The sequence below is a fragment of the Cryptomeria japonica genome, chromosome 8, assembly GCF_030272615.1.
Source record: "Cryptomeria japonica chromosome 8, Sugi_1.0, whole genome shotgun sequence".
Classification (NCBI taxonomy): Eukaryota; Viridiplantae; Streptophyta; class Pinopsida; order Cupressales; family Cupressaceae; genus Cryptomeria; species Cryptomeria japonica.
In genome coordinates, this window is record NC_081412.1 from 279,097,757 (window position 1) to 279,112,518 (window position 14,762).

General features: G+C 36.2%; 1 protein-coding gene across 2 annotated transcripts; it reads right to left on the minus strand.

Moving 5' to 3' along the window:
- Nucleotides 1-4,310: 4,310 nt before the first annotated feature.
- Nucleotides 4,311-6,875, minus strand: LOC131070584 (uncharacterized). 2 transcript variants are annotated; one of them, XM_058006166.1, is made up of 2 exons: nucleotides 6,348-6,875; nucleotides 4,311-6,056 (listed from the first exon to the last, which is right to left on the minus strand). In XM_058006166.1, exon 2 carries the CDS (start codon nucleotides 6,052-6,054, stop codon nucleotides 4,609-4,611), a length of 1,446 nt encoding a protein of 481 aa, XP_057862149.1. In that variant the 5' UTR covers nucleotides 6,055-6,056; nucleotides 6,348-6,875; the 3' UTR covers nucleotides 4,311-4,608. The 2 variants fall into 2 exon arrangements, with proteins under 2 accessions (XP_057862149.1, XP_057862148.1); XM_058006165.2 differs by having other exon boundaries at nucleotides 6,422-6,873.
- Between the last annotated feature and the right edge of the window lie 7,887 nt (nucleotides 6,876-14,762).

The window sequence follows — 14,762 nt, forward strand, 5'->3', positions numbered from 1 at the left end:
GCACAAAATGAAATGGGCAGCAACAGTGACAATGGTGAACATGAAGTAGTAAACAGAAAAATAAGAGTTTTGGCTGGGGATCCATCAAGGAGTGGAAGTAGTGTGAATGAACAAAACCACATAGCCCATTGTGGTGCCCTTGCAACCCCTTCAATTGTTATGCAAAGGGCCCTTTCAAACCAGTTAAACCTCTTCTCCCATTTGTAACAGGAAGAGACAAAGACAAAAAGAAAAATTTGGGGGGTAGTAGTGTTTGGTTTTGTCATATTTAGAGCAAAAAAGTTGGTTGTCATATTTTCAACAAAAAATTTAGAGGGAGCTACACTAGGGTATATAGTCACCACTTGGGCATTTCATGACAGGGGATTGACGTTTGTCCACGAATAAACATATCTGAGAAGGTAAAGAGTATGATGCCAATAGACTCTACATAATCTGCCCTGTCATCCATGGTTACTACTAGTGATATTGATGTTCTGTCAAGAGGAAAGAGAAAGACTAGTGGTAGCGAGAGAGCAGGGACAATTGCAGGTATCTTTCATGGGAAGTAGCAAAGGCTTACATTAACATTTTTTCTTTACCCATGCCATCTCATTTCATGTGGCACATTCTAACTACACAAACAAATTAGCTAGCATGGTGGTGGAAGGTGCTAACAAACACATCTATTGGACCTTGTGTTGTGTTCATGTATTGAAAGACATAGGAAGATAAACTAGATGAAAAATGTGGTGGTAGAAGCTATATATTCAAATGTTTATTTGCAAACACCATACCTCGCTTTCTTTAGGACAGGAATTTTTTAAGGAAGTAAATTCCTCAAAGCTATAGAGACTAGATATGCCAATTACTTCATCTTGTTCCGGAGGATTCTTGAGGTGAAGGCAGATTTACAATCAATGATGGTTGATCCAAAGTGAGGTAGATAGCATGACTAAGAGAAAATCTATGAAACAAAAGATCCTCGATGACAATTGGCGATCCACTATGAAGTATGAGAATTTTTATTTTTTTAATTTAAGTATTAATTTATTAATGTTTTAAAGTTTAACTTGATAGTTTTATTCGTTTTTGTATCAGAATTCACTTTGTCATTTGAGTCCTAAAATCTTATTCTTTTTTGAATTTTTTTCTACCAACAAAAGATTTATGAGACATTTGACAGCATGGTTGAGCAAAAAAAGAAAGCAATTTATAATAGAGATCCTAATTTGGGATTATGTGAGCCTCAAGTATATTGTGACGTAACAGTAGAATGCCATGAACACACCACTTCAGTGCTTAGAGTACTTCCTAGTGATAACGAGAAGGTAAAAAAAAGCTTAATGATGACCTTTTGAAAAATGTATCCAAATGAGAAATCAATCTTGCTTCAAACACAATGGCTTGCCTTTGCTAGTCTTTGCAATCCAACATTTAGCAAATGAAAGGCAAAGATAGCCCAATTCAATCTTATTGGATGGTAGAAATGGCATGGCAAGGATACACCACAATTGAGGATGTTTGCCATTCACCTCCTTTTCACAAGTTGCTACTTCCTCTACTACAAAAAGGAATTGGTCCACATACAACTTCCTCCACTATCTAAGAGGAACAACTTACCTCTTCACAAGAGAAGTTGGTGGTCTTGCATAGTGCCATGTGACTTCAAGATCAACAAAATATAGTTTTACAATGGGATGTTGATCCAATTTACACCACACAAATTGATGAGGCATATGAGGGTTTGGTGGGTGTTACATTGGATGAGGTATCCCCGGATATTGGTAATGATTAGATTTAAAATCTACTTTTGATTTATGTGAGGATGAGGCAAAGACAAAGCAGCAATAGATCTCAAATTGCTTACACTTTATCATTTTGTACTTGTAGCCTTTTGGCCTTTTCATTTTGGTGTATTAAGTATATGCAAATTGGTAATGAAACTCACTTGAAATGATTAGACATTGACAATTTGTTAATTAAACTTTGTTTGTTAACTCGTGTTCTCAATTCAACTCTATTATTTCATTATATGGTTCTATAATGACATGTATGATGAATGTCTTCTATATGACTAACTGAAATTTCCTATATCTTTTAAATTTTCCCTATTTTTTATTGTCGTCCCTAAGAAAAGGCCTCCTATCCCATATTAACATCCCCCCATTTCTTGCCATCCCCATCATAGAAACTTGGTGTAAAATAGCTTCAAACCCAAGAGTCCTAGCAACCATTATTTCATCAATACGACATGAATGTCCATGCCATGGGCATTACTCAAAGGTAAAGTTTGCAAACATGAAACTCTTCTCTCGAGATGAATATAGCACTGTCAAACGCTGAAAACTTTCACCCTTGGATAATCCTTAACAAGCAATAGGCCTTAATGAGCTAGTAATAAATTTCAATCCCAAAGGCCTTGATTGTAACAAACACTCAAGCCTGAAATGCCTTCAACACCAAACGTGCTAGTAACCAATGTTTCATCAAAGGAATATGGATTTCCATGCCCTAGGAGTTACTCAAAGGTAAACATTGCAAAAACAAAAAAGTTCAAAGAAGAATAAAAATAGCAATTCTTCTCTTGTTATAAGATTGATGCAGGGGCATCATATTTTGAATGCTCTTTTCACTTTATAACCCAACCTCACGTAACCACCGTATCTGCAAGGCAAAGTCTTTTTAGTGTTTTTTTATTATTTTGGAATTTTTGACTGTTTGGGCAGCATCTACCCACGTACAGCTGTGTTATTGCCCCAAGAGGAAGCCCAAATCATAGCCTAATGGTTTAGGGGGGAAATTTTGAACTCAAAACAGGTGGGTGAGCATTTAATGTAGATTTCTATTGGCTGCAATCAGTTTAGGCCGGATTTTTTGGAAGTTTCAGAATTTTTGGGGGATTTTCAGTTTTGAAGAGAGAACAAAAAAAAGAAGAGGATACAGAGAGGATAACAAGGAAGAGAGAGGATAGAAGATTCAAGAGGGAAGTAAATAAGGGTAGAGGGGGAAAAGAAGGTCACAAGAACCCAAAACAGAGAGCAGGGTGAAGACGTGAGCACACAGGGAGAACAGAGGAGTGCAGATTTTGGCCTAGAACTCAGTGAATGTATTGTAAATGGCTGTAAACAACCATATTTCTGATTTGAAGTAATGTAATATTGCTCATTATATATATATATGTTTGCAGTCTTTGGTTGTGCTTGCTCTGTGAATGGTTATTATCAGAGTTTTCTACTCAATGAGTAAAATGTGTGTATGTGTTTGACCACGTGGGTATTTTTATGAGTGCTACTGATGATTAAATCCCATGTTTCCTTGTTTCAAATAGTTTTTACAAATTTTAATTTCTACCCAGTCACTTGTGTTCTGTCCTACAACAACAAAATGTATTTTCTATTATTTCCTGCTCCTGCAGCATAAATTGTGCCCATGTAGCAATAGTTTAGAACCTGCAGCCTCCGTGGGTTTTCTTCTGCGAGTGTTTGTGGCACCTTCAGCTGGCTGGGTGCCATCAGAGACAAAATCAAGGAGGTGTTAATACCTTAGAAAAATTGTAACCACGGGGAGGCGGTCCCCCAATGTGACCCCTACTGGTTCAAAGCTCCAGTCAAAAAAGTGATTACCGATCAAAAAAAAAACTAAGTATCGGTCAGCCAGACCCTAAAATTAACGAATTATTATAGGAAGAAAAATCATGTAACATCCCATTTCAATAAAATATGTGTCACTAAATAGGAAGGCATTAAATTCCAATACATGTATTGTGTTACACTAAAATATAAAATCAAATGCATGTATGGCAATATAAAGATTGTTTACTTCAGAGCAAAGGAAAAACAAATGCACATAAATTAACTACAAAAGTTCAACTTCATCCCTTTATTCCAATTAAACATAGTAGGTACCATTGCAATTTAGCAGTAAAAAAGGGACCATAATCATTAACCTGAAATAAACTATGGAAACCTCCGTTTTATGTTTCTCATTTCACTAACAATAACATGGTAAATGCTGTACTCGTGCCAGTGATGCTAGAATATCAAAATTATAAAAGTGGAAAATAGAAGAGATGTAGACTGTAGATATAAGCAGTACACGTAAAAGAAGTCAATATAATTAATTAAACATAGTAGGTACCATTGCAATTTAGCTGCAAAAAAAGGACCATAATTATTAACCTGAATTAAACTATGGAAACCTCCGTTTTATGTTTCTCATTTCACTAACAATAACATGGTAAATACTGTTCTCGTGCCAGTGATGCTAGCATAACAAAATTATAAAAGTGGAAAATAGAAGAGATGAAGACTGTAGATATAAGCAGTACATGTAAAAGAAGTCAATATAATTAATCAAACTAAAACACAACTTGCACATGACATAAAGAGAATACATCAGCAATTAATATCCCTCAGATGAATGGGGATACTCTTACTTAGCAGCTCTATATGATTATGTGTAGTCCTGATTCTCATAAATATCAGTGCATGAAGTTAACAACTACCATACCTGTTCAACTGATCACATTATTATAATACAGGCTAGTCCAAATTATTATCCATTTGTATCTATAAATACTATTTATAATCCTGCAGTCATAACTGTATTATTCTTGATCTTCAGGTGTCAAAAGAATGCCCGACTTCCATAATAAACTCTGGCACCTTCCTTCTTTCCAGTTTCTATTTTTTTCTGTTTTGATGTAGTGTCAGTATTATCATCAGATTCATTGGTTTCAATATCCATTGGAAGTTTCATCTTTGCCAGTGACTCGGTAAATTGTTGCATACTCTTCATATACATATCAACAATCTGTTGCTGCACAACAGTCTGATCAGGTTCAAGATTTATGCTTATCAGAGGTTTTGTAAATATTGGTTCTGAGTTCCTTTCAGTCATCCTAGTTTCAGAACTTGACCCTGTTCCTTCCTTGTCTGTATCCTCCTCGGAAGACAAAGCTCTCTGGTTGTCACCAGAGACATTACCATGTGCGGAAGTTGGAGTCTCAGCAGAACTTTCAAATGTTGGAATCGTGGCAGGTGATGAACCGTGTGAATGAGAAGATTCGCCCACTGAGCTGCTCTTCTGCTCCCCGAAATCAAGGAAACTATGCTCTTCACTTAAACTTGTAGTTGTGGAACTCACAATTCCTGTGTGGGATGAATTTTCGCCATCAGTTGGGTTCCTGTAAGCAAATAGGTTAGTTTCCTGTGTTGAAGAATGAGGATCTGCATGTTTCTCCTCCTCTGCATTCAGTGACATGTCATAATCATCGTCTGCAATGGGAGTTGCACCTAAATGTAAAAATGTCACTCCAGAAAATCCAGTCTGATCTGCTACCTGGAATTCAGACTTCGACTCATTCTCCATCTTTATTTCATTAGATGCCATCTTGAAATATTCTGAAACCAATTGCTCATTCTGTCTAGCAATCTCCATGTCTGGAAATTCAATGCTACCATAATCAACAGGTCTCAACTCCTCCGAGCTACGATCGAGCAGAACAACCTCTGAGCTTATGGACGCTGGAGAAAGTGCCAAATTGGTGCTAGCAAACGAGTTCCCATGGCAGTCAGACGACGATAATCCACGGTACTGAAGAGTTAACCTAACAGTTCCGGCAGGGGAATGAAACAGGTCAGTGGAGGACAGTGCAAAATCTTGAGTGAATTTACCCTTTCCCACCACAGAGGATAGCGGAACCAAAGCAAACCCTAGCAGCTGATCTTCCAGATAATTCTTTGCCCGACTCAACATCCACATTTCACATTTCATCACTGCATCGGGTTGAGTGATTTTTATTTGCAAGTTTTGGTCAAACTGAGGGTTTTTGCCACCGCATTTTACAATTGTGGTAGATAACGTCTCATCAGGGCTGCAAGTGAGGGAAAACTTTGCATACACATCTTGATTATCATAAATGCAGATATTATGAATGTTTCTTGCATGATGAACAAATATGTCCAGAATGCCTGCAAAGGCTACCCTGTCTCCCTCACCTTCCCCCATCCTTTCACCGCCAGTATTCAGGCCGTACGGGTACCGCCCAGGAGCAGGGGAATAAGAAGCCATTCCTATGGGAAAAGGAAAAAAATAAAACAAAGCAAACAAATAAATAAAACCCTCAATCAAACATCTTACATTTCCAAGCACTGCACAACATAGAAAAAACTGCAAACGGTCTAAAAATTGATTTCTTTCTCTGGAAGCACTGATCTAAATACAAGACATACAAACGGTCTAAAAATTGATTTCTTTCCCTCTCTAGTCCCTAAAGTCACAAAAGATTACCCAAAGGAGAAGAAAAATGAAAAGGCGAGGACAGAATTTCAAATAAGGAGGACAGAATATACGCTATATAGTACCAGAATCAAAGATTCAAGCATTCCCTCAACCAATTTAAACAAATGGGCAGAGGAAACAAGGGCAAAAAACTCACTTGGAGCGCGTCCGATTCGATCCAGGGGCAAATGCGGAGCAGTGTAAGAGGAGAACAAGTGTGTGAAAGTGGTTGGTAGTTCCAAGGGTCAGGCATGTTACGCAGGCTTTCGCCATCGTCGTCTGCTCCACTGAGTGGAATAGGGACCAGGGTCCCTGTCAGGCCCCACCAGTTGCGCCGCCTCCCTCTCCAAAACCTTGCTTTCAGACTATCCCATCCATCTCCTTTGACCGCTTCTCACGAAACGTGTCCTACAATCCACTCGCCGCATTCAAACCTGGTGACTTGGAAACGGAAGAGAACCCACATTTACCTGGCTGTCGCACTCGCGCCTTCGCTGTTCAAATCTCTTTGAAAACGGAAAAACAAAGGACGTAAGATAAGGTTAGGTTCTAGATTGTCCAGTTGAATTATTGTCCCAGGGGATTCGCATTTGCGGGATACCTATCTACAGACATTTTAGATATGTATTATCATACGCTGATAGGTTCAGCGTATGTATTGAATCTCTTTTGAAGCATCCAATGGTCTTCAATTATCATATATAGTTTTGTAAGGATACCTTGTACTTTTATATTGTATTCTCTTATGGGATAGGTGTTTAAGGTATATAATTTTAATATATGTTTTTTTTATTATTGTTGGTTTACTGTTCCTATCAATCTTGATTGAAGTTGACTTTGAAAAAATAAAATTTATTTTTCATTTATATAATTTTTTTTTTTATATTATTAGTTTTTTGTTTTAACTTAAATCTAGAAGAATAAAAATGTCTTGGATTTTTTTATATATATTTAAAAGTAATATTCATTTCAATTTCAAGTCAATTTAATTTGAAGTAGTTATTATGTGTTCATTTCCACATCAAAATTTGTTAGTAGTTTAAGTCGTTCATTAAAAGACATCACATGAAGACTATTATCTAACTATCTACGTCATGCATCAAAGGAAATCTTTTTAAGACAATTAAATTTAATCACAATATCAAATCAATTTAATTCCATTTAGTCGTTATGTGTTTACTCCCACAACAGAACTTTTGAATAGTATGTCTAAGTGATGCATAAAAGGACATCACTTGAAGACTATTATCTAACTATCGTGTAACATCAATTATCACTCCTTGTCATCTAGAATCACTTATAACATCTCATAATTACTTTATACACCTAAAACCATTGCCTCCTAACCACACCCAAAATTATCCCCTTCTAGCATTAATTAAATAAATAATAATAATTAACCTTCCAATCATTTTCTTAGCTTTAATTAAATACATTTCAATCATTTTTATCTCTTTCTTTTATAGTTCACCTTTGATTAAATAAATTTAACATTGTAATAAATAAACTCACCTTTCATATCCTTGTCTTTTGAAAATTAGATAAATATGCTTACACATTCCAAAGCATGTATCAAACTTGGCATGCACTTGTCTCATCTATCTCACTTCTCCAAAATTCTCTCATAAAATCTTACTTATTCGTTTATCCAAGAAAATCTTCATCCTTCACATGTCACTAAAAAAGACTTTTTGGACTTCCAAAATTAAAATTTTTATCATCATCTTTTATCTATTTCCAAAACAATATTTTCCATCCAAATCCCTTTGATCTTTTTCCTCTTTAAGTGTAGCAATCATAAGGTGCCACTTGGAGGGCTTCTCCTTCTCCCGATCCTTTCAATTAATCTTGACCATTGATCTCTTTGAGCAATCTTTTATTAATCATCCATCCAATCTATAGATGGACCCTTTTGGGAGCCCTTTTAACATGTCTTTTAAATATAAAGTCATGTTGTTGATTTGAAGAGCAGCCCATATATCATCTCTCGAGCACAAATCCCTTGGATCACAACCCCACACATTTTGAGTATGCAAGAACAACTTTTGGGTGAGAGAAATTTAGTTTTCTTTCATCTTTGATCTGATTATTTTGCTTAGATGGAGGCTCAATCAAGTGTGGAATGAGATTTGGTTTTATTGATTGAATTCTTATTTTATGATCGACATCTTTTTTGTTCACATTTGACATGCCTATGTGAACCTTATATCCCAATATAACCTTCTTTTGAGCATTTATGAAGCTTTTCATCTCAAGTTACTGATTTGATATGTCCACCCTTACTTTCACGTGTTTCCCTCTAAAGTGACGCATTCACTTTTGTGTTGGGAAACCTTCCATCCAAAAGCCCAACTTCATTTCTTTTTCATTTTTTTAAGATCTTGATAAATTTTTAGGCTTCTTTTTGCAAGGATTTCCACTCCAAAACTATTTATCATGTCTCCCTAATCATTTGCTTGTATGTTTGACCCCTACCTGTAGGTTTTATCTCATATTTTTAACTTCATTCATGGATTAACATGTCCACCCCTACTTCAATGCATCCACTTTCATAATTCAACACATCTACCTTTAGCAAGTTGCATCTATTTCTATTAAATAGGAAACCTTCTCCCTGATGGCCCTAGCTTTATTTTTTCTTGTTTATTAAGATTTTAACAAGTTTTGGACTTGATTTTACACCAAAAAAATCAATCATAATATATTCACCATGCTTCTCTAATTAGTTGCTTGCAAATTTGACCCCTTTCTTGCAAGTTTTATCTCATTTTTGGGCCTCATTCATGGATCAATATGTCTACCTCTACTTCAACACATCCACTTTCAAAATTCAATGTATTTGCCTCTAGTGAGATGCATTTACTTTTGTGCTAGAATATCGTCCCTCAAATAGCCCTAAATTCATATTTTTGGATTTTGACAAGTTTTTGGATTTTCTTTTGTAGTTTTTTTTCATTCCTAACTTATTCGTCATGTTCCACTAATCAATTTCTTATGGATATAACCTTTATTTTATATATTTCATCATATTGTTTTGCCTCACTCATCCTAAGATATTTCTACAATTATAAGGAATTTCTACAAGTCCTTAAATGTTTCTACATCTATGAGGCATTTATGTAAGTAAGCCTATTAATTACAAAAAAACATGTTTTTTTTTACTTGTATTTTAGTGTATCTACTTTACGCATAGATTATCATCATTTCGTTGGGGTTGAAATGTTTGAAAAACCCTATTTTGTAGTCTAACCCCCTTTTTTAATGGAGGTCTAGACGTACAAGCACAATAGCCTAACAAGGGCATGAAGCTTGCGAGCACACCAATCCAACAAGGGCCTTCACAAAGTAGTTTTTGCCTGTTGATACAAGGTACGAGCCTATAGGCTAAAACCTCTTTAGCTAAGAGCCAAGGACTGGGGGGAATATATTTTGCCAATTTCACTCGGGGCATAATCCCAACCTCATCCTTTATGATGTCGAACCTTGCACTCTACAAGACATGATCCTCGGTGGGCTCATTTGGAGCCATTCAACTTCACTAGTAGTCCAAGGGCCCATTGACCTACCCCCTTGTTTTTGTAGCTATATCATTTTTCCAATATGCATTTGAGAAACTACTAAGACTTTTTTGTAGCGTCACTTGTTAAAGAACCCATCATTTTCTCTAAATTTATTTGCACACTTAATTTTGTAAGGGTGAATGAATTTTATGTGTCATGTTTATGAGAACAATGTAGTGTATGTGCTCCATCCTCAAAGGTGAACTTGAAGATCAAAACACCATTTTCTCTTTTATCGTTTTCAATCTCAACAAAATCATGGATGCTCTCTCTCCTTGCATTATGAGACACTATTGGAGATCAAAATAATTTGGTCTTTATTTCTCTTAGTATTCCTACCTTGGATTTCATTCCAAGGGAATGACTTGAACCATCATGTCTAGCGGGATGTACAAAATTGGGAGAGAATCAAAAGACTCTCCCATTAGGAGGACACTTGACACTACAACTAGGATTGTAATAATTTTACTTTATATAGTGATAAAGGAGAGTTGGGTACCCTCTTGCACCAATCCATTAGACATACTCTCTCATTTCATAGAATCGAACATCGTCTACCTTTGGTTATATTGAAGATATAACTTGACAATCTTGTACAATTCTAGATAGGAACCATTGATTGTGTTTGGTTGTGATGCATCAATAAGAAACTATCCCCATGAAGTTACTCACCCCATGTCCTAAAAACAATTTTGTAGGCTATGTATTCTCTTCCCTCATTCCATCGAGTGATCTTGGTTCATAAAAAATAGTTTAGTGTGTCATTAGGGTCTTAAAATCCATGCACATACAAGGTATATTGATGAGCTTACAATCGTCCATACACCTACTTCAATATATCTAGGTTCTTTGAATGCTTTTTGTATTTTCTAGCCAAAACACGTGACATTACCCTTTAAATTTAAAGCATAAAAACTTTTCTGTACACCAATTATCCAAAGGCAATCTCCAATATTTGAATCAAATTTAAAATCCTTGAAGAAAATTATAAACCAAAGGTTATCATTTTCTTGTGATCAATTCATAGACCCTGGACCAATTCAAATCAACTATCGTAATCTCTTTATCAATTAGATATCTTCTCCATCCAGCATAGAGCACCATAATCAAACTCCAAATGTTTATAAAAATCAAAATCCAAAACCCTATTGAAAACCGAAGGAAAAATTTAAAACCTTCACCCCATCATCCTAATCCTCCTCATCTAAATATTAAATCCAAATTTTTATCCTAATGCAAAATCCAATCCCAAATCCTCGTCTTAACCCAAAATCTAGTTAATCATATCTGAATAAAGAAAAATATAAAATCCTAGGTAATCAAGTAATGAACTACCCTCTACCCATCTCAATCTTAAATCAAGCATCTCATAGACCAATCCACCCAAATAAAAACCAATTCAAAGATAAAGGCCCTAAGATCCACCATCATGTCCTAATTAATCTTTATGAATAGCTTAACCAACCTTAAGTTAGCAATCCAAAATCAAATCAAAATTAGTCTTACTAAGAAACTTTGCCTATCCTAAGTAGAGTGATTCAAAATCTCAAATCAATTCATTCTTAGAAGTTTCCTATCTCAACCTTTGATTTTTGGCATTGATTCAGTAACTATTTGATGCATTATTTATATATGTCTAAGTTGCTAACTTCCTAAGTTGTCAATCACTTTGTGGGTCTTCTTGGTGAGGTTGCATCCTACATGATAGGTGATGACTATGACAATATTCCTAGTTTTTAAGAATTTGGGGACTCAATTTTTAGGTCCTAAATTTATGGTGGTAAGTGTCGTAAGTGTTATCTTAGTTATATGATAAACTATGAAAACCTACTATTAAAGTTATGATAGTTGTAAGAGTTAAGTGTGAACTTTCTAATTCGCACTATGACAAAGTAAGAGTTTATATATGACAAGTGGATATGTGGAAAGGCAAATGCCTATTCTTAGAATTAGTATTTTCTATGAGGAAGGCACCTTGCATGTGGCAAGTTGACCAATGGTGAAGAGGTAGGTGTTGTTCTAGGAAACTATTATTTCCAATGAGTCTTGTTTGTGATAGCTTGCTATTTTGGACACCACTTAACCATGTAGGCATTGAAGATGGTTTTTGAAACCATAGAAACCTACTCTCCATGTGTTGATCTCTACAGTTATTTGGTGCCTTAGAGTATTTGTATGAAAAAATAAAGTTGTTATGGGATGTGGTTATGCTATTGAAGTTATTCCAAGATTCTATTATTGTGTGAGAACTCTTGAAGAGTATTGAATCTATCCATTATATTACGATTGATTTGTTTCTAATAATACAATTGAACTACATGTTTGAAGTGTAGGTTTTTTGGTGAGGGTTCGCCCACATAAATCACATTGTTTTGATTAAGTAAAAACAGGTTTTTGAAAGGAACTCGAACCTTAATACAAATCAGGAAAAAGATAAAGCATTAAAGCGGAAGAAAACCGTGCTTGATTACCCAAACAAAAAATAGTTCCCAACCAAAACAGAAAGCCATAGAAAGATAGCTAAAGGATAGCAAAAGCACAGCACAAAGACAAAGACAGAGACAGAGACAACTAAATATTTTTCATAATATCTTTTGCATAAACCGCCATCTGCTTCATGTTGTCCGTAGAGTTCTTTAATTCATCCAGCTCTCGTCCCTTGATATCATCATGTTTCCTGGTGTTGGCCTTAGTTCTCTTCTCATGGCCCTTTTTCTCCATCTAGTCCTTGTCACCCTCCTTGTCTTTAATGTGATCAAATCTGTTGATCATGATATTCATATTATCCACAGAGGCCTTAAGAATCTGGAAATTTTGTTCAGCAATCCTCTTCACAGTTAATTACATCTTGTCGACTCTATTGACCATGTTGTTCATGGTAGTTTCTAGCCTGTTAGCCTCTCTATTCCCTTCCATTTCCTTAACCTTCTTTTCCGTTTCAAGAATTTTACCGACCATGGCCTCAATAGATTCAGCATTATTGATTGCAACCACTAATTCTTCAACATTTTCAGAAAGAGGCTTCTCGCCTATCGTAGCATTTTTTATAACATTAATATCATTCTTCAGGTTGTTGATATCTTTCGCAATTTTGTTGATAGTTTCACAAAATACCTTAATGCTATCATTATCCCCATGACAGTCACTAGGATTTCCCATTTTATTCTCTTGGCCCTCATTCTGCAATCCTTGAGTACTCATGTCCTCACCACGATCCACATCCGGAATCTCATCCTCCTCCTTACCCTTTGTATTATCATTTTCATCCTCCTCTGAATCCTCATCAGAAATAATCAGTATCTGCCTTTTTACCTTGTTAGTCCCCCTACGGGTATTCTTGTTCCTCTGGGTTTGTTTTCCCATTCCCTTTCCTTTCTGGCTTTTGATGAATTTCTCATCAAAGGACTCATCCTCAGAGTCCAAGAGATCAGAATCAACAACAATCCTCTTTCTTTTCCCCTTAGCCTTCCCCTTTTTGTTGAAATCCTCAGACTCACCTTCAATTTCAAAGTCGAGGTTGAAACCACTATGCTCATTTTTTGTGTCATCATCCTTGGTATTTTTACCTCTAATGGGTTTCTCAATGGATTTCCCTTTCAACAATTTGTAAACTAAAACCATAAGACCCTGATGAAGAGCATGGTCACCTTGAGGGTCTTTCTGCATTTATGTAATTGTATGATCCATAGAACAAGCTAAATAATAAGGCAGGCTTACCTTTTCACCATGGCGGAAGTGGTTAAGCAGCACGAAATGGTGCTTGTAAGCCCTCGTGAATCTTCCATCCAGAGTAATGTAGTTGATGGTAGCAAACAACACAAACCTCCATGGTCTACAAATACGCTAAGGGGAGTGGTAGGAGTTATCCACCTTCACCAATTTCCTTTTCTCACCATCCGTGATAGGAAATCTATCCGTCGCCTTATCAGAAACACTTCGATCTCTATAAAACTTAATGCCATCTTTAACCATCCCCGTGGCTTCAACAATTATATCTTTATCCGCCATCATCATCTGGGTGCCAACCAGAACCTTGCCATTCTTCCAATTCTTTATGAAATGCTTGGTAACTGCAGGGTCTTTGCCGCAGAGCCTCTCCATGAAAACACTTAAGCCTCCCTCTTGAAGAATATCCCATACCTCATTATTTTTCTTCTAGTCCGAGTAAGAAGTTGGTTCAAACCTCTTTTTGTTCCCTCCCATGTTTCCCTCAAAATCACTGGAATTCCTAATCTTGGCTCTGATATTTCCTCTCTAGTATTTGTTATTGTTCTGAAAAACAACCCAGAATTCGTGCCCTGTTAATATGATATGACTATTAAATAAATAATCAACACCGTCGTTGTGATCAGTCATCGAAAAAAGGGGAAAAGACATTAAGAATTATGATTAATGATGCCACGTTGCTTCATCTGGATACGGTCCAATTCAAACAAGGATTTCACCTCACACGTAAGATTACTCTCACCATAAATGGTAATGATTTTCTCAGAACGGCAAGCCTAGTTGGCAGCCCAGTCAGCACACGTGTTGGCTTCCCTATAAACATGTGTAAAAACACACATATTGAAGGTTTCACTAATTTCCTTCGCAACTTTGATGGCATTGTGTATAGACCAACAGGGAAAGAAAACATTATTCAAACAGTTTATAATGTTCAAAGAGTCACCTTCACACCAAACTCTGGTACAATTGGCTTCCTTAGCTAGAACCAGCCCATGATAAGCAGCAATGGCCTCAGCAACATGATTAGTTTGACTACCAATAGGAATACATTTAATGGTTTTGCAATTTCCCCATTCATCCCTTAAAACCACACCACACCCCGCATTGCCAGGGTTACCCTTGGAAGCGCCATCGAAGTTAATTTTCATCCATCCATGAGGAGGGCTTTCCCATTTCACATCTTCTATAGGGTTAGCCCGAAAGATGTCACTT